We start from the raw sequence: 19245 nt of genomic DNA, 5'->3' as shown, positions 1-19245 counted from the left end.
GCCTGGACTGGGGCTGGATCCACACAGTGCCCCACCCCAATCAATCAATCAATCAATCAATCAATCAATCACACCCCAATCCATCCATCAATCACACCCCAATCCTTCAATCAATCAATCAATCATATTCCAATCCATCAGTCAATAACACCCCAATCAATCAATCAATCAATAACACCCCAATCCATCAATTAATCAATCAGTCAATAACACCCCAATCCATCCATCAATCACACCCCAATCAATTAAACCCCAATCAATAAGTCAATCAATCACTAACACCCCAATCAATCAGTCAATAACACCCCAATCCTTCAATCAATCAATCAATAACTTCCCAATCCAACAATCAATCCCCAATCAATCAATCAACCACACCCCAATCCATCAATCGATTACGCCCCAATCCATCAGTCAATCACTCAATCAATAACATCCCAATCCATCAATCAATCAATCAATAACATCCCAATCTATCAATCGATCGATCACCCCCAATCCATCAATCAGTCACACCCTAATCCTTCAATCACTCATCAATCAATCAATCAATCAATCAATCAATCAATCAATCAATCAATCAATCACACCCCAATCCATCCATCAATCACACCCCAATCCTTCAATCAATCAATCAATCATATTCCAATCCATCAGTCAATAACACCCCAATCAATCAATCAATCAATAACACCCCAATCCATCAATTAATCAGTCAATAACACCCCAATCCATCAATCAATCACATCCCAATCCATCCATCAATCACACCCCAATCAATCAATTAAACCCCAATCCCTCAATCAATCAATCAGTCAATAACATCCCAATCTATCAATTGATCGATCACCCCCAATCCATCAATCAGCTCAGTCAATAACACCCCAATCCTTCAATCAATCAATCAATAACTTCCCAATCCAACAATCAATCCCCAATCAATCAATCAACCACACCCCAATCCATCAATCGATTACGCCCCAATCCATCAGTCAATCACTCAATCAATAACATCCCAATCCATCAATCAATCAATCAATAACATCCCAATCTATCAATCACTCAATCAATAACATCCCAATCTATCAATCGATCGATCACCCCCAATCCATCAATCAGTCACACCCTAATCCTTCAATCACTCCTTAATCAATCAATCACACCACAATTAATCAGTAGCCATGCCCCACCCACAGAATAGCCCCTCCCTGCCCCGCCCAATCCCTAAGGCCACCCCCGGACTGTCCCCGTGTCCCCACCCCCCCTAAGGCTCAGGGACACCCCGGGTGACCCAGGAGTGTCCCCGTGCGGCCCTGGGCCACCCCAGCAGCTCCTGAGCCACCTGGGATGTCCCCAGGGACCACCCGGGCTGTCCCCAGGGACCACCCGGGATGTCCCCAAGGGCCACCCGGGATGTCCCCAGGCCACCCACGCTGTCCCCACGGGAGCCTGGCCCTGTCCCCAGAGGCCCCCCCGGGATGTCCCCACGTCCTGGCTCCACCCACGGTGTCCCCGTGGGCACCTGGAGCAGGGCCCAGCCAGGTGACCCCGGCGGGGGCCAGGTTCAGCCACGAGCTCCCCCAGATCCACCCGGAGGTCCCAGGTCCGTCCAGAACATTCCTGGACCCCGCACAAGGTCCATCCAAGCTCCCGGGTCCATCCCAGGACATCCCGGGTCCATCCAGGACGTGCCAGGGTCCCTCCAGGTGACCCCAGATCCATCCAGGAGCCCCTGGCACGCCCAAGGTCCGTCCTGGCGCTCCCGTGTCCCCCCGTGGGCGTCCCCACCGTGGCCGTGGCTCAGAGCTGGGGCTCGGCGGCCACCTCGGGGCCATCCTGGGTCACTGCCAATGTCCCCAGAGCTCCTCGGCCACCACCTCAGAGCCGCTCCTGGGTCACTGTCCGTGTCCCCACGAGCTTGGTGACCATCTCAGAGCTGCTCCTGGGTCGCTGCTCCCAGGTCACTGCGTCCATGGCTCGGAGCCGCAGCTCCGACGTGGCCGTGGCCGTGTCCCCAAGAGCCACGGCTCGGTGACCAACTCAGAGCCACTCCTGGGCCACCGTGTCCGTGTCCCCAAAGCTCGGTGACCATCTCAGAGCCACTCCAGGGTCACTGTCAATGTGCCCAGAGCTTGGTGGCCACCTCAAGCCATCCTGAGTCACCATGTCAGTGTCCCCAGAGCTCCGTGGCCCCCCTGGAGCTGCTCCTAGGTCACCGTGTCCGTGTCCCCAGAGCTCTGTGGTCACCTCAGAGCTGCTCCTGGGTCACCATGTCCATATCCCAGAGCTCCGTGGTCACCTCAGAGCCGCTCCTGGGGCACCGTGTCCATATCCTGGAGCTCCGTGGCCCCCTGGAGCCGCTCCTGGGGCACCATGTCCATATCCCGGAGCTCCATGGTCACCTCAGAGCCATCCTGGGGCACCGTGTCCATATCCCGGAGCTCCGTGGCCCCCCGGCGCTGCCCCGGTGCCCGCTGCGGTCGCGCCAGCCGGGAGCCGGGGGCGGGCGGCCGTGGCTCAGAGCTTGAGCTCGTTGGCCACCTTGGAGGCGATGTTCTTGAAGGCCATGGAGGTGCCGGCGATGCGCTTGAAGCGGACGCCGTTGAGCGAGAGCCGGGGCAGCTTGCACACCTCCATCTCCCACTGCACGAAGGAGTCGTGGCCGGGCGCGCCGTGGGCGCAGAGCAGCACGAAGCGCTCCTGGGGCTCGCAGCGGCAGCTGTTGGCGTCCAGCACCTTGCGGATCTCGCGCAGCATCTCCCCGGGCTCCAGCGAGCTCGTGGTCTTCATGCTCCACGTGAAGCGCAGCGAGCGCGGCTTGGCGTCGCGCCCGGCCTCGCGGGGGTCCTTCTCGGGGCCCACCGCCGGTCTGGGAGGGAAATTTGGGTTAGGGGGGTCTTTCTCGGGGGCCCATCATGAGTTTTGGGGGGAAAACACGGGGTTAGGGGGGTCCCGGGTGTCCTTCTTGGGGCCCACTGTGGGTCTGGGGTGGCACCACGGGGTCACCAAGGGCGGTTGGTTACTCCTGGGGTTGTCACAGGGACCCCAGGGGTGTTCCCACGGTGTCCCCAGGGTGTCAGAGGGACCCCAGCGTGTCCCCAGTGTGTCCCCAGGGTGTCCCCAGGTGTCCCCAGGTGTCCCCATTGTGCCCAGGCTGTCCCCACAGTGTCCCCACAGTGTCCCCAGGTGTCCCCAGGCTGTCCCCACGTGTCCCCAGGTGTCCCCAGGTGTCCCCAGGCTGTCCCCACGTGTCCCCAGGTGTCCCCAGGCTGTCCCCAGGTGTCCCCACAGTGTCCCCACGTGTCCCCACGGTGTCCCCACGCTGTCCCCATTGTCCCCAGGTGTCCCCCGCTCACCTGAGGGTCTCCACCCGCTCCTTGCTCTCGGGCTCGTGGGGGTTCCTCGGGAGACAAAAGGGGCCCAGCTCAGTCGGGGGGGGCTGGGGGGGCACAGCCCCTCCCCCAACCCCCCGAGGGGTCCCAGACAGCACGGGGGGGGCAGGGGGACACACAGACACACGGGGGGGACGAGGACAGACGGACGAGCGGGGGGGACAGGAAGGGATGGGAGGGGTCCCCAAGGGGAACAGGGGGGACATTGGGGGGGTCCCCAGTGGGACATTTGGGGACAGGAGGGGACGTGGGGGGGTCCCCAAGGGGACAGGAAGGGATGGGAGGGGTCCCCAAGGGGAACAGGGGGGACATTGGGGGGGTCCCCAGTGGGACATTTGGGGACAGGAGGGGACGTGGGGGGGTCCCCAAGGGGACAGGAGGGGTCACGGGGGTCCCTGAGGGGACAGTGGCAGGGACAGGAGGGGACAGGGGGGGGCCCCCAAGGGGACAGGAGGGGTCACGGGGGTCCCTGAGGGGACAGTGGCAGGGACAGGAGGGGACACAGAGGCAGGAGAACAGAGAAGCCCTGAGAACACCGAGGGGACACCCTGAGGGGACAGAGAAACACAGAAGGGATCTGGGGACAGGGGGACACCGAGCATCCCTGACAGGGGACAAACAGAGGGGACACAGAATCCCTGGAGCACCGAGGGACACCGAGGGACACCGAGGGGACAGGCCAGGACACACAGAGGAACAAACCAAGAGGGCACAGCGAGGGGACAGCGAGAGCCCAGAACACACCGGGGGGACACATCCAGGGGACACGGGGGGCGCAGGTGGCACCGGGGGGGCGCGGGTGACACCGGGGGGATGCAGGTGACACCGGGGGGACGCAGGTGACACCGGGGCAGGCCCGGGCGTGGCTCACCTGCGCACGAACTTGGAGGTGAACTTGCTGAAGAGGCTGGCCGAGGGCCCGCGCCGGCCCTGGCTGGCGCCCGAGGGCGAGGCGGGCGGGGGCAGCCCGGGGGGCAGCGCGTAGGGCAGGGGGTCCCGGGGGTCCCGGGGGGCGCGCAGCTGCCCGGCGTGGAAGGTGCTGCGGCTCGAGACCCCCCGGGGGAAGCTGGGCCGCTCGCCAGGGCCCTGACTGACGTTGTGGGCAGAGGGGGAGGCCGCCGGCACCCGGGGGGGAGCCCCGCTGCGGGGGGACAGGGGTTGGTCAGGGGGAACACGGGGTGGGGGACACCCCTGAGACCCCCCGGCAAACAGGGACACCCCTGAGACCCCCCCTGGCACCCGGGGGGGAGCCCCGCTGCGGGGGGACAGGGGTTGGTCAGGGGGGACACGGGGTGGGGGACACCCCTGAGACCCCCCTGGTGCCCAGGGACACCCCTAGACCCCCCTGGCACACAGGGACACCCCTGAGACCCCCATGGTGCCCAGGAACACCCCTAGACCCCTAAAGGGGGGACGTTGCTGCTCTTAGGGACACCCCTGAGTCCCCCCTGACACCCCTGAGAACCCCCTGGCACAGGGACACCCCCCTGCTGCCCTTGGGGACACCCCTGAGACCCCCAGTCCTCAGGGACCCCCCATGGAAGCTGGGGCGCTCCCCAGCCCCCACTGAGTGCAGGAATGGGGGACTGGGGGTGTTACCCACCCCTCATCTCCATCTGAGCACCCTCGGGACCCCCCCAGACCCCCCCATGGAAGCTGGGGCACTCCCCAGCCCCCCCTGAATGCAGGAATGGGGGGCTGGGGGCGTTCCCCCCCCCCATCTCCATCCCAGCACCCCAGACCCCCCCAGGGAAGCTCAGGGGGTGCCCCCCGTGGGCGGTGGGCTCGGGGGGCTCGGGGGGGGTCCCCACCTGTCCTTGCCGTTCTGCAGGGAGCTCTGGCCCAGGCTGGCCCGGTCCAGCAGCGGCGAGTTGCGGCTGCGCGTGGTGCCCGTGGACAGGACGCTGTTCTGTGGGGAGGGGGCACCGAGAGGGGGGCTGGGGGCGACACAGCTGTCCCCCGACCCCCAGCACGGCACCTGGGGACCCTCCACGGCCCCAGCAGTGACCCCAGCCCCACCCCGGGGGTCCCAGGGATGGCCACCCCCATCCCTACCCCAGCAGATGCTGACCCCAAATCCAGGGGTTCCAGGTGTTGGGGAGCCCCCTCCCCCAAATCCCAGGTGTTGGGGACCCCCCCTCCCCCAAATTCCAGATGTTGGGGACGCCCCCTCCCCCAAATCCAGGGGTTCAGGTGTTGGAGATGCCCCCTCCCCCAAATTCCAGGTGTTGGAGAGCCCCCTCCCCCAAATCCAGGGGTTCCAGGTGTTGGGGTCTCCCCTTCCCCCAAATCCAGGGGTTACAGGTGTTGGGGTCTCCCCTCCCCCCAAATCCAGGTGTTGGGGATCCCCCTCCCCCAAATGCCGGGTCTCCCCTCCCCCCGGAGCCCCCCGGCCTGCACTGACCGTGGAGGGGGAGGGGGTGCCCTTGGATCGCTCCAGGCCGGGCAGGGGGCTGGGGGGCACCTTGGCCGTGCTGCCGGCCCGGCGCCCCCCGCCGCCGCCGCCCTCTTCCTCCCCGGCTCCTCCTCCTCCTCCTCCTCCTGGTGCCGCTCCTCCTCCCCGCTTGTTCTCCGCGTTGGCCGCCTGCGTTTTCTTGGAGTACGAGGCCGAGGTGGGGATGGAGAGCCCGGCTGGGGCGGGAGGGGCTGTCAGGGCTGGGGGTCGCACGGGACCCCCCCCTCCTCACCGGGGGGTCCAGGTCACACAGCACAGCCCCCAAGCCCCCCCGGGAGGGTCCTGGGGGTGCACCCACCCACACCCACAGCTCCGGTCCCCCCGTGTCACCTCTGGGGTGTCCCCTGTCCCCCTGTGGGGTCTCACCCTGGTCGCTGACCCCCCTGTCCCCATTTGGGGTCCCCTGTGGGGTCTCACCCTGGTCGCTGACCCCCCGTGTCCCCCCAGGGATGTCCCCCTGTCCCCCCAGGGATGTCCCCCGTGTCTCACCCAGGTCGCTGACCCCCCTGTCCCCATGTGGGGTCCCCTGTGGGGTCTCACCCTGGTCGCTGACGCGCCGTTTGGGGTTGGCCGAGACGCTGCGCTGCACCTTGTGTGCGGGGGAGGGGCCCGAGCTGTTGGCCACCTCCGGGGCCACCCGCGGCTTCAGGGACAGGCTCTCCTCCAGCTGGGGACAGGGGACACGTGGGGACACGGCGGGACACGGGGACACCCGCCGGGCAGGGACAGGGACAGGGACAGGGACAGGGACAGGGACAGGGACAGGGACAGGGACAGGGACAGGGACAGGGACCCGCTGGCACTGGCACAGCTGGGGACAGGGACGTGCCACCATGGCACAGCTGGGGACAGGGACACGCTGGCACGGGCACAGCTGGGGACAGGGACAGGACAGCGTGGGGACAGGGCATGGCGGGGCAGACGGCGTGCCCTGTGTCCCACCCCATCCTCTCCGTGTCCCCTCCTCTCCGTGTCCCCGTGTCCCACCCCATTCTCTCGGTGTCCCCGTGTCCCACCCCATCCTCTCTGTCCCCAGTGTCCCACCCCACCCTCTCGGTGCCCCCTGTCCCCTCTCGTGTCCCTCCTTGTCCCCACGTCCCCTCAGTCCCTCCGTGCTCCCGTGTCCCCGCGTCACCTCGGTGTCCCCATGTCCCCTCACATCTCAATGATCCCGCAGCACCACAATGTGTCCCTGTCACCGTGTCCCCTCCTGTTCCTGCCCCCTCTTCATCCCAATGACCCTCCCAGTGCCACCTTGTCACCTGTCCCTCCCCGTGTCCCCCCAGTGTCCCCATGTCCCCTCTTTGTCTGCATGTTATCAATGTCCCCTCGTGCCCCCAACACTCCTCGCTGACCCCCCTGTCCCCATTTGGGGTCCCCCGTGGGGTCTCACCCTGGTCGCTGACGCGCCGTTTGGGGTTGGCCGAGACGCTGCGCTGCACCTTGTGTGCGGGGGAGGGGCCCGAGCTGTTGGCCACCTCCGGGGCCACCCGCGGCTTCAGGGACAGGCTCTCCTCCAGCTGGGGACAGGGGACACGTGGGGACACGGCGGGACACGGGGACACCCGCCGGGCAGGGACAGGGACAGGGACAGGGACAGGGACCCGCTGGCACTGGCACAGCTGGGGACAGGGACGTGCCACCATGGCACAGCTGGGGACAGGGACACGCTGGCACGGGCACAGCTGGGGACAGGGACAGGACAGCGTGGGGACAGGGCATGGCGGGGCAGACGGCGTGCCCTGTGTCCCACCCCATCCTCTCCGTGTCCCCTCCTCTCCGTGTCCCCGTGTCCCACCCCATTCTCTCGGTGTCCCCGTGTCCCACCCCATCCTCTCTGTCCCCAGTGTCCCACCCCACCCTCTCGGTGCCCCCTGTCCCCTCTCGTGTCCCTCCTTGTCCCCACATCCCCTCAGTCCCTCCGTGCTCCCGTGTCCCCGTGTCACCTCGGTGTCCCCATGTCCCCTCACATCTCAATGATCCCGCAGCACCACAACGTGTCCCTGTCACCGTGTCCCCTCCTGTTCCTGCCCCCTCTTCATCCCAATGACCCTCCCAGTGCCACCTTGTCACCTGTCCCTCCCCGTGTCCCCCCAGTGTCCCCATGTCCCCTCTTTGTCTGCATGTTATCAATGTCCCCTCGTGCCCCCAACACTCCCTCCCCTCCCTGTCCCCACAGTGTCCCTGCTGACCCCCAGTGTCCCCAATGTGTCCCTGCTGACCCCGCGGTGTCCCCCACAGTGTCCCTGCTGACCCCCAGTGTCCCCAATGTGTCCCCGGTGTCCCTGCTGTCCCCAATGTCCCTGCTGACCCCCTGGTGTCCCTGCTGAGCCCCCGTGTCCCTGCTGACTCCCAGTGTACCCACAGTGTCCCCAATGTGTCCCTGATGTCCCCACAGTGTCCCCGGTGTCCCTGCTGACCCCCCGTGTCCCCCAGTATCTCTGCTGATCCCCTGGTGTCCCTGCTGACCCCACAGTGTCCCTGCTGACCCCACAGTGTCCCTGCTGTCCCCACTGTGTCCCTGCTGTCCCCAATGTGTCCCTGTGTCCCTGCTGTCCCCAATGTGTCCCTGTGTCCCTGCTGTCCCCCGTGTCCCCGTGTCCCCACCTCGGAGCTCTTGTGGTCCAGCAGCAGGTAGGTGGCCATCACCTCGTTGTACTTCTGCCCCACCAGCGACTCCTGGATCTCCTCCCGCGTGTAGCCCATGGACACCATCAGCTCTGGGGGGACACGGCCCTCAGCAGGGGACACTCGGGGGGGTCCCCGTGTCCCCAGGGGTGCCCTGGGGTCCCACCTGTCCTGCGGGGGTCCTTGTAGTCAGGCACGGGCTCCATGTAGGGCTTGAGCTCGTCGTCCTCGTGGCCCACGTTCATCCAGCGGTCCTTCATGATTTGCTGGGGGGCACAGGGGGCCGGGGTCACCCCTGGGGACACTTGGGGGACAGGAGAGGACCCCAGGGCTCCTCGGCGTGGTGCTGGGGGGCACGGGGGGACGCCAGGGAGGGTCCCCAGGAGGTCCTGGGGTGCTCAGGGGGGTCTCAGAGGTTCCCAGAACCACACCGGGGGTCCCAGGATGAAGTTGGGGAGTCCCCAGAAGGTCCTGGGGTGCTATTTGGGGGTTCCAGGCTCATTCTGGGGGTCCCAGGATGAAATTGAGGGTCCCTAGAAGGTCCTGGGGGGCCATTGGGGGTTCCAGGCTCATTCTGGGGGTCCCAGGATGAAATTGAGGGTCCCTAGAAGGTCCTGGGGGGCCATTGGGGGTTCCAGGCTCATTCTGGGGGTCCCAGGATGAAATTGAGGGTCCCTAGAAGGTCCTGGGGGGCCATTGGGGGTTCCAGGCTCATTCTGGGGGTCCCAGGATGAAATTGAGGGTCCCTAGAAGGTCCTGGGGGGCCATTGGGGGTTCCAGGCTCATTCTGGGGGTCCCAGGATGAAATTGAGGGTCCCTAGAAGGTCCTGGGGGGCCAGGTGGGCACCCAAAAACACCCGTGGGACCCCAAAAACACCACAAAACTACCCAAGAGACCCCAAAAACACTCATGGGACCCTAAAAACACCCAAGAGACCCCAAAACCACCCATGATGACCCCAAAACCACCCATGGCAAAACCCCAAACCACCTGGGGCGCCCCCAAACCACCCATGGCGACTCCAGAATCACCCATGGGCACCCCAAAATCACCCATGATGATCCCAAAACCACCCATGGCGACCCCAAACCACCCATGAGGACCCCAAACCACCCATGGCAACCTCAAACCACCCATGGCAACCTCAAAACCACCCATGATGACCCCAAAAACACCCCTGGGCACCCAAAACCACCCATGATGACCCCAAAACCACCCATGGCAACCCCAAAACCACCCACGATGACCCCAAAACCAACCACGATGACCCCAAACCACCCATGATGACCCCAAATGACCCATGATGGCCCCAAATCACCCATGGCGACCCCAAAACCACCCATGGACACCCCAAAAACACCAGTGGGACCCCAAACCACACATGGGCACCCCAAAACCATCCATAGAAACCCCAAACCATCCATGATGACGCTCACCTTGAGGTTGTGGCCGTCGAAGGGCAGCGAGCCGCTGACCAGCGTGTAGAGGATGACCCCCAGGCTCCAGACGTCCACCTCGGGCCCGTCGTACTTCTTGCCCTGGAAGAGCTCGGGCGCGGCGTAGGGCGGCGAGCCGCAGAACGTGTCCAGCTTGTTGCCGAAGGTGAACTCGTTGCTGAAGCCGAAATCGGCGATTTTGATGTTCATGTCGGCGTCCAGCAGCAGGTTCTCGGCCTGGCCCGGGCAGGGAGAGCGCCCCCGGGGGGGTTAGTGGGGTCTGGGGGGGTTTGNTGTAGGGGTGTTTGGGGGTGGGTCTGGGGGTCCCAGCACCTCCCCAGGGGTCCTGGAGGGTCCTGGAACCCACCCGGGAGGCTCAGAGATGTTGGGAATTCTGTCCTGGGTGTCCCAGGGGTGTCTGAGTGCCACTCTGGGAGTCCCAGGGGTGTCTGGGTGTCGTTCTGGGGGTCCCAGGGGTGTCTGGGTGTCATTCTGGGGGTCCCAGGGGTGTCTGGGTGTTGTTCTGGGGGTCACAGGGGTGTCAGGGGGTCCCAGGGGTGTCTGGGTGCTGCTCTGGGGGTCCCAGGGATGTCAGGGAGTCCCACAGGTGCCTCTCTGGGGGTCCCAGGGGGTCCCAGGAGTGTCCGGGTGACACTCTGGGGGTCCCAGGGGTGCCAGGGGTCCCAGCGGGGGTTCCTCACCTTCAGGTCCCTGTGCACAATGAACTTCTGGTGGCAGTACTGCACGGCCGACACTATCTGCAGGACAGGGGGGTGTCAGGGGGGGCTCAGCCCCCCAGCTGGGGGGCACAGGGACACCCCCAGCCCCCTTGGGGACACGGTGGGGGGGTCCCCAACCCTTTTGGGGGTGCTCCAGCAGCATCACCCCCCCCAGACCTGTCGGAACTTCGCCCGGGCCTCCTTCTCCTTCATGCGCCCGTGGGCCACCAGGTAATCGAACACCTCACCTGGGGGGCACAGGGTGGGGGGTGAGGGGCAGCCCCCAGCCCTGGGACGCCCCCAAACCCCCCAGGGCCCCCCAAACCCCCACTCACCCCCGCTGGCGTACTCCATGACCAGGTAAAGCGTCTTCTCCGTCTCAATCACCTCGAAGAGCTTCACTGCAAGGGGGTGAGGGGGGGTTGGAGGGGTGGGGGACACCCCTGGGACCCCCCAAGGGTGGGGGACACCCCCGGGGAGGGGTGGGGGTGCAGCTGAGGGGGGTTTTGGGGGGGCTCACCTATGTTGGGGTGGTTCAGGACCTTCATTATTCGCACTTCCCGGAAGAGCTGTGAGGGACAGGGGAGGGGGGGATTGTGGGGGTGTCAGAGGAACGACCCCCGAAATCACCCCCAAATGTTGTCACCCCAAAATCAGCTGTCACCCCCCCAGGGACAGCCCTCACCTTCTGCAGGCTGGAGGAGTTGAGCTGCGTCTTGTCAATGATTTTCACGGCCACCTGCCGGGGGGAGAGCGGGGTCAGAGGGTCCCCAGGAATGTCCCCAAAACCTGGTGGCACCCCTGAGGGGAGGGGCAGGGGGACACGGCTGTCCCCACACCGTGGTGGCACTCCCAGAGTGAGAGAGACATCCTCAGGGCTGTCGCCACACCGTGGTGGCACTCCCAGAGTGAGAGGGACATCCTCAGGGCTGTCCCCACACCGTGGTGGCACTCCTCAAGTGACAGGAAAGGTGACAGGACCATCCCAGGGCTGTCCCCACACTGTGGTGGCACTCAAAGGGAAGGGGACAGGACCATCCCAGGGCTGTCCCCACACCGTGGTGGCACTCCTCAAGTGACAGGAAAGGTGACAGGACCATCCCAGGGCTGTCCCCACACTGTGGTGGCACTCCCAGGGTGACAGGAAAGGTGACAGGACCATCCCAGGGCTGTCCCCACACCGTGGTGGCACTCATAGAGTGACAGGAAAGGTGACAGGACCATCCCAGGGCTGTCCCCACATCATGGTGGCACTCATGGGATGAGGAGTGACACCGTGGGACCATCCCTGTGCCGTGGTGGCACTCCCAGGGTGACAGGAAAGGTGACAGGACCATCCCAGGGCTGTCCCCACACTGTGGTGGCACTCCTCAAGTGACAGGACCATCCCAGGGCTGTCCCCACACCATGGTGGCACTCATGGGATGAGGACTGACACCTTGGGACCATCCCTGTGCCGTGGTGGCACTCCCAGGGCACGGATCAGGACCCAGAAGTGTCCCCAAGCCACGGTGGCACCCACAGGACAAGGACCAGGACCCAGAACTGTCCCCACACCACGGTGACAGTCACAGCTGAGGAGCAGGAAACTCATTCCCGTGCCAGGTGGCACTCCCAGGGCAGGGACCAGAAGCCACAGCTGTCCCCACACCACGGTGCCACCCATGGGACGAGGACAACCGGCCTGTCCCCGTGGTGACACCCACAGGACCTGCAGCAGGAGCCCAGACCTGTCCCCACGCTGTGGTGGCACTCACGGCTGGGGACAGGCAGCCCATCCCTGGGCCATGGTGGCATTCCCAGGACACAAAGCTGTCCCTGCAGCACGGCCCCACACCACGGTGACAGTCACAGCTGAGGAGCAGGAAACTCATTCCCGTGCCAGGTGGCACTCCCAGGGCAGGGACCAGAAGCCACAGCTGTCCCCACACCACGGTGCCACCCATGGGACGAGGACAACCGGCCTGTCCCCGTGGTGACACCCACAGGACCTGCAGCAGGAGCCCAGACCTGTCCCCACGCTGTGGTGGCACTCACGGCTGGGGACAGGCAGCCCATCCCTGGGCCGTGGTGGCACTCCCAGGACAGGGACCAGGACACAAAGCTGTCCCTGCAGCACGATGGCACTGCGAGAACAGGGACTGTCCCTGCACTGTGGTGGCACTTCCGGGGCAAGCACCAGGACCCAGAACTGTCCCTGCACTGCGGTGACAACCACAGGATGCAGCCTGTCCCCGTGCCACGGTGACAACCACAGGACACAGCCTGTCCCCGTGTCATGGTGTCACCTACAGGACCCAGAACTGTCCCTGTGCCACGGCGTCACCCACGGGCTGATCCCATCCCCACACCACGGTGTCACCCCCAGGCTGATCCTGTCCCCTCAGCGTCACCTCCAGGCTGATCCTGTCCCTGCAGTGTCACCCCCAGGCTGATCCCATCCCCACGGTGTCACCCCCAGGCTGATCCTGTCCCCTCAGTGTCACCCCCAGGCTGATCCTGTCCCCTCAGTGTCACCCCCAGGCTGATCCCATCCCCGCGGTGTCACCCACGGGCTGATCCCATCCCCACGGTGTCATCCCCGGGCTGATCGTGTCCCCTCAGTGTCACCTCCAGGCTGATCCCATCCCCACAGTGTCTCCCCCAGGCTGATCCCGTCCCCGCGGTGTCACCTCCAGGCTGATCCTGTCCCCACGGTGTCACCCCCGGCCTGACCCTGTCCCCGCGGTGTCACCCCCAGGCTGACCCTGTCCCCGCAGTGTCCCCCGCGGCCCGGGCCCCCCCGAGCGCTGTCCCCTCGCCAGGAAGGTGCCACTCACCTCCTTGCCGGTCAGGACGTGCCGGGCCAGCTTGACCTTGGCGAAGTTGCCCTTGCCGATGGTGCGCAGCAGCCGGTAGTTGCCCACGTGGGGAGGGGGCTCCTCGGGACCCCCGCCCAGCGAGCCGCGGCCCCGGGGGGCGCCGGCCCCGCGGCCCCCCGCCCACCCCCCGGCCTTGTCGGGGCGTGTCACCCCCGGGCTGATCCCGTCCCCACGGTGTCACCCCCGGGCTGATCCCATCCCCACGGTGTCATCCCCGGGCTGATCCTGTCCCCGCAGTGTCCCCCGCGGCCCGGGCCCCCCCGAGCGCTGTCCCCTCGCCAGGAAGGTGCCACTCACCTCCTTGCCGGTCAGGACGTGCCGGGCCAGCTTGACCTTGGCGAAGTTGCCCTTGCCGATGGTTTTGAGCAGCCGGTAGTTGCCGATGTGGGGCTGCTCCTCGGCGGCCGTGCCGGCGTTGCGGCCCCGCAGCATGCTGGCCTTGCCACCGCCCTTGCCCTCCACGGCGCCCGGCTGCGGGGACAGCGAGGGCACGCTCAGCCGGGCCCGGCCGCGTCCCCGCGGGGATCCCGGCGGGCTCCGGGAGGAGCCGGGAGCGAAGTCCGGAGCGGCGGGGCCGCGCCCGGCCCGGCCGGGAGCCGCCCCCGATACCTGACGCAAGCGCCGCGGTTTCGGGCTGGGCCGCGAGGGTGGGAAGGGGACAGCGCCGTGTCACCCCCTCCCCAGGAGGGGACACGGCCACCCCGCCCCGCTCCCCTGCGGAAGATTCAGTGTCCAAACACCCCGGTTTCACCCCAAACCCAACCACCCGGACAGAGTTCACGCCCCAGCCCAAAGGGGGGAGCCCCCCGGCACAACATCGGGGCACAAAGCCCCTCTTGCCGCACCCCAAAAGCCGCCGCGGGGGCCCCCCGAAGGTCACCCGGGCCGCGGGGACACTTTCGGGGTGTTCCCTTACGGGGAGTGAGACGCCCCCGGGGCTGTCACCGCTCCGGTGACACCGGAGATAACGGGAGCGCGTGAGCGGGCGGGGAAGCCGAGCCAACCCCTCCCACGTGGGATGTGGGGCCCCCCAAAACCTCGCCGGGTTTGTTTTTGTGGGGGCACACCTCGGGTGCCCCCCTCCCCCTCCGTGGGAAGGAAACCGCTGGCGGAAGCCGTGGGGGAGGTGCCGGCGATGGCGCAACCGAACCCCAGTTTTGGGGGGAGAACGCGCAGGTTTGGGGCCCGGGGGGGACCGGAGCTTCCCCCTCCCCCAAAGCCCAGCGCGGTGCTGTGGGAAAAAGTGAAGGGAAACGGGAGTTTCTGCCAAAAAACTGCCGTGGCAACGGGGCGGGAGCGTGCGGAGCCATCTGGCCGCGCTGCCGGGATTCGCTCGGGCGCTGAGGCGGCACCGACACCGGAGCCCCCCCGGGCGGGGCCGCGGCACCAGAACCCCCCGAACCCCCCCGGGGCTCGGTGGCGGCGCTCCCGGCATTTCCCGGCTCCTCTTATCGCCGAGTGGGCAAAACCACGGCAAACATGGCAAAGGAGGCACCGCCCGGGCCGGGTCACACCGGGGGCACCTCACCGGCACCGGGGGGGCCGCACCGGGGGAGCGCACCGGGCACGGCCGCGGGAAGGCCGCGGCGCTCCCCGCTGGCTCGGTAACGCCGCTCGGGCCGCGCAGCCCCTCGTGCCTCAGTTTCCCCAGCCCGCCCGCCACGAGGGGACTCACCCTGGGCACCCCGAAGCGCCGGGAGCGGCGGGAGCGGGGCGGCGCCGGCGGGAGCCCCGCGGGACGCCGGGAGGGAGCGAGCGGGGACCGGCTCGACCGGTCGGGGCTGAGGCCGCAGCGGGACAGCGCGGGGTGGGGCCGGGAACACCTGGAGCGCCGGGGCGGGGAGAACGGGCCGGGAAAGGGGAGAAGCGGGGCGGGGGGGCCCGTCCTGCCGGGGGCAGGGGCACGGGGCTGCGAACGGCCGCTGGAACTGACAGACACTGGAATTGCCATGGGAATTGACACTGGAACAGGCACTGGAACAGGCACTGGAATTGTCATTGCAATGGCCGCTGGAACTGACGCTGGAATTGTCATTCGAATTGTCACTGGAACTGTCATTGGAATTGTCACTGGAATGGGATCTGAAATTGTCACTGGCCGGTCGGGGCTGAGGCCGCAGCGGGACAGCGCGGGGTGGGGCCGGGAACACCTGGAGCGCCGGGGCGGGGAGAACGGGCCGGGAAAGGGGAAAAGCGGGGCGGGGGGGCCCGTCCTGCCGGGGGCAGGGGCACGGGGCTGCGAACGGCCGCTGGAACTGACAGACACTGGAATTGCCATGGGAATTGGCACTGGAACTGTCACTGGAATTGTCACTGGAATGGGAACTGAAATTGTCACTGGAATGGGCACCGGAATTGCCATCGGAATGGCTGCTGGAAATGACATAGGAATTGTCACTGGAACTATCACTAAAATTACCATTGGAATTGCCTTTGGAATGGCCGCTGGATTTGACACTGGAATCGTCACTGGAATAGGCACTGGAATTGCCATTGGAATTGTCACTGGAATGGCCACTTGAATTGATACTGGAATTGTCACTGGAATGGGCACTGGAATTGTCATTGGAATTGACACTGGATTTGACATTGGAATTGTCACCGCAATTGTCACTGGAATAGACACTGGAATTGTCACTGAAATGGGCACTGGAATTGCCATCGCAATGGCTGCTGGAACTGACATAGGAATTGTCACTACAACTGTCGTTGGAATTATCATTGGAATTGCCTTTGGAATGGCCGCTGGATTTGACACTGGAATCGTCACTAGATTTGACATTGGAATGGCTGGTTGAATTAACATTAGAATTGTCACTGGAATGGCCACTGGAATTGCCATTGCAATTGCCACTGAATTTACTACTGGAAATGCCATTGGAATTGTCACTGGATTTGACATTAGAATTGTCACTAGAATTGCAATTGGAACGGCCGCTGGAATAGTGGCAGCAGTGCCAGTGCTCAGGCTGCAGGGATGTCACCAGGTACGGTGTGATGTCACCAGCCCAGCAGCGATGTCACCAGGCAGGTGTGATGTCACCAGCCCAGCAGCGATGTCCCTACCCCAGCAGTGATGTCCCCAGCCCAGCAGCGATGTCCCCAGCCCAGCAGCGATGTCACCAGGCAGGTGTGATGTCACCAGCCCAGCAGCGATGTCCCCAGCCCAGCAGCCATGTCACCAGCCCAGCAGTGATGTCCCCAGCCCAGCAGCGATGTCACCAGGCAGGTGTGAGGATCCCCGTGCCGGGGGTGTCGATGCCACCGGCACCCGCCCACGCTGCCAGCACCGAACTGGTGCCGGCTGGTGGCAGTGGGAGCAGTCCCAGTGTCCCCAGGTGGGGTGTGACAGGGACCCCCGGGCACGGCGTGGCGGTGCCAGCCGGGGAGGCAGCGCTGGTTCGTGCGGCGCCGCTCAAATGTCAGCCAAATTTAGGTATTTTTGAAGATTTTTTTTTTATCTCCAACCCCACCAGATCGGGCTCCATGTGAGGGAGGGATTGGGGGCTGGGGGGGGCAGGGAAAGACCCCCCGATTTCAGCTGCTGGGGCTGGGGGGGAGGCGCAGCCCCCCCCACACGGTGCTGCCGCCCCCTCCCCAAATCTTCCCAGCCAGGAATAATTTTCCTCTGGCGTTACATAACAGCGGATAAATACGAGGAAAAGCACCCAAAACGAGGAGGGGGGGCCCGATGCCACGGCCACGGCACAGGTGGCACTGCCTCGTCCTCGGGCTTGGGGACGTTGACACGAGGTCACCTGTGCCCCCACGCGCCCTGCTGGGGTCACTCCCCAGCACTCGGGGGGCTCCCCGGTCACAGAACGGGGGAAGCTCCCCAAAACATCACCCAAAACGGGGGTGTCACACAGCTGGGGGAGCCGAGCAGCCCCCCAGGTGCTCCCCAAAAGGGCTGAGCCAGCAGCGGGGTCTCCCAGCAGCCACCAAAGCTGGGGGCAGAGAGCGACCCCGAGAGCCCCCCAAATCCACCCCCAAATCGGGGAACCCCCCATCCCAGCTGCCCCCAAAGGAAACCCCCCCTCACACCCTCAGACACACGGGGAGCGAGCTCCCCACTCCCCACCGCGGGGAGGGGGCTGGTCCCTGCTTGCAGGGGTCAGAAGGGGAGGAATTTGGGGGGGCTCGCCCCTCAGAGCCCCCCCAGAGCCCGGGGAGGCGCCGAGCCCGTGGCAGCGCTGCCGCCGCCCCCACAGCCCCCCCTGCTTGGGGGGGCCGCAGCAGGGAAGGGGGTGGGGGAGGGCTGACGCCCCCACAGCCCGATCGTGCAGCCACCGAGCTGGGGGGGGGGGACAATGACACCCCAAACTTGCCCCCCGCAGCGCACCCCAGAGCCTGGGGGGCTCCACGTGGGGGTCTGCCCCCCCCACCCCCGCCTGCCCCCTCACTTTGGGGTGCAAGGCTTGACCCCCTCACCTAAAATTTGGGGTTCTGCACGCAAACCGCCACTGCTGCCCCGCGGGGAACCCCGAAATGGGACCCCAGAATTTGGGGAGGGGCTCATCCCAGAGCACTCTCCCTACACCAAATCCGGCCCTGAAGGGGGGCACAGCTCGGGACCCCCCACCCCACAGGGGGCTCTGGGATGTGGGAGACCCCGGGCTCCTTCGTGGGGGTGGAAAAGAGGAACTGGGGGACCTTCAGACCCCCCCTTTTCCACCTCACAGAGGGGCCCCGAGGCCCCTCAGAGCCCCCTCCTCACTCACAGAACAATCCCAGACCCCTTCACCCCTCTTTTCCCTTCATAAAGATCCAGATCCCCCCAAATTCCCTCCTTTCTCCACATAAAATACCCCAGGATCCCCTTTTTCACACCCAAAAATGTCCCCAGACCCCCTCACACTCCTGTATTTTCCCTCTCAGATCCCCTTTTTTGCTCAAAAACCCAGCCAGGTTCCCATCAAACGCTCTTTTTACCTCACAAAATCTCCCAAATCCCTGTCAGGCCTCACTTCCCCCTCACAAACAGACCCCAGACCCTTTTTGCTGTTCACAGAGCGGCCCAGGACCCCCTTTTTCTGTCACAAACCGGGCACGGACCCGCCTGGCTCCCCTCAGAGAACACCCCAGACCCCCTCAGCCGCCTTTCCCTCTCGGATCCCCCTCAAAAACCAGCCCAGGTCCCCCTCAAAACACCATTTTTACCTCACAAAATTTCTCAGGCCCCTCTAAGAGCCCTTTTCCCCTCACACAAACCCACTCAGTTCCCATTTTTTTTTCCACATGGACGGGACCAGAACTCCCCCAAATCCTCCTTTTCACCCTCTCAGATCCCCCCTTTCCCCTCACGAATCGGTCCCCGAACCCCTCCAAGCCCCTTTTCCCCCTCACAAACCGACCCCGAACTCCTTTTTCCCCTCACAAACCGGCTCACGATCCCCTCAAGCTCCCTTTTCCTCCCTCAGATCCCCTTTTCCCCCTCATAAAAATCCCCCAGGCTCCCTCAGTCCCCTCTTCCCCTCACAAAATTCCCTTTTTCGCCCCGCCAGCCGCCCCTCTCCCCTCGCTCCGGAGCCGGCTCCCCCTCCATCCGCCCCCGGTCCCCGCCGTCCCTCGCTCACCTGCTCCGCGTCCCTCTCGTTGACGGTCGGCAAAGGGCTGCGACCGCTGCTCGACATGGCGGCCCCCCCCCCGCGCCGCCGGCGACTATCGCGATAGGGGGAAGCCGCGGCAGGCGGTGTGCGGGGAGGGGGAAGGGGAAGCGGGGGAGCTCAGGGCCCGGGGGGGGGCCAGGCCAG

The 19245-nt window shown here is 65.2% G+C and overlaps 2 protein-coding genes across 2 annotated transcripts in view; both read right to left on the bottom strand.

The window, feature by feature from the left end:
• Positions 1-1942: 1942 nt before the first annotated feature.
• Positions 1943-19239, bottom strand: MARK2 (microtubule affinity regulating kinase 2). Its single transcript, XM_039714009.1, has 16 exons — positions 19069-19239; positions 13790-13963; positions 11317-11370; positions 11152-11200; positions 10967-11032; positions 10809-10879; positions 10614-10670; positions 9826-10149; positions 8642-8741; positions 8455-8567; positions 7241-7367; positions 5797-6023; positions 5204-5301; positions 4264-4533; positions 3357-3401; positions 1943-2869 (listed from the first exon to the last, which is right to left on the bottom strand). The coding sequence occupies exons 1-16, from the start codon at positions 19123-19125 to the stop codon at positions 2518-2520; spliced, it is 2184 nt and encodes a 727-aa protein (XP_039569943.1). The 5' UTR covers positions 19126-19239; the 3' UTR covers positions 1943-2517.
• The window catches only part of LOC120504494 (basic salivary proline-rich protein 2-like), a 6209-nt gene continuing 1023 nt past the window's right edge, over positions 14060-19245 (bottom strand). Inside the window, exon 2 of the mRNA XM_039714008.1 lies at positions 14060-14080. The gene's annotated coding sequence lies outside the window, so the exon portion shown is untranslated. The remainder of the gene's footprint in view (positions 14081-19245) is intronic.

The sequence above is a fragment of the Passer montanus genome, unplaced genomic scaffold (assembly GCF_014805655.1).
Source record: "Passer montanus isolate IOZ18808 unplaced genomic scaffold, ASM1480565v1 scaffold295, whole genome shotgun sequence".
Taxonomy (NCBI): Eukaryota; Metazoa; Chordata; class Aves; order Passeriformes; family Passeridae; genus Passer; species Passer montanus.
This window is presented reverse-complemented; position numbering and strand designations above follow the sequence as displayed.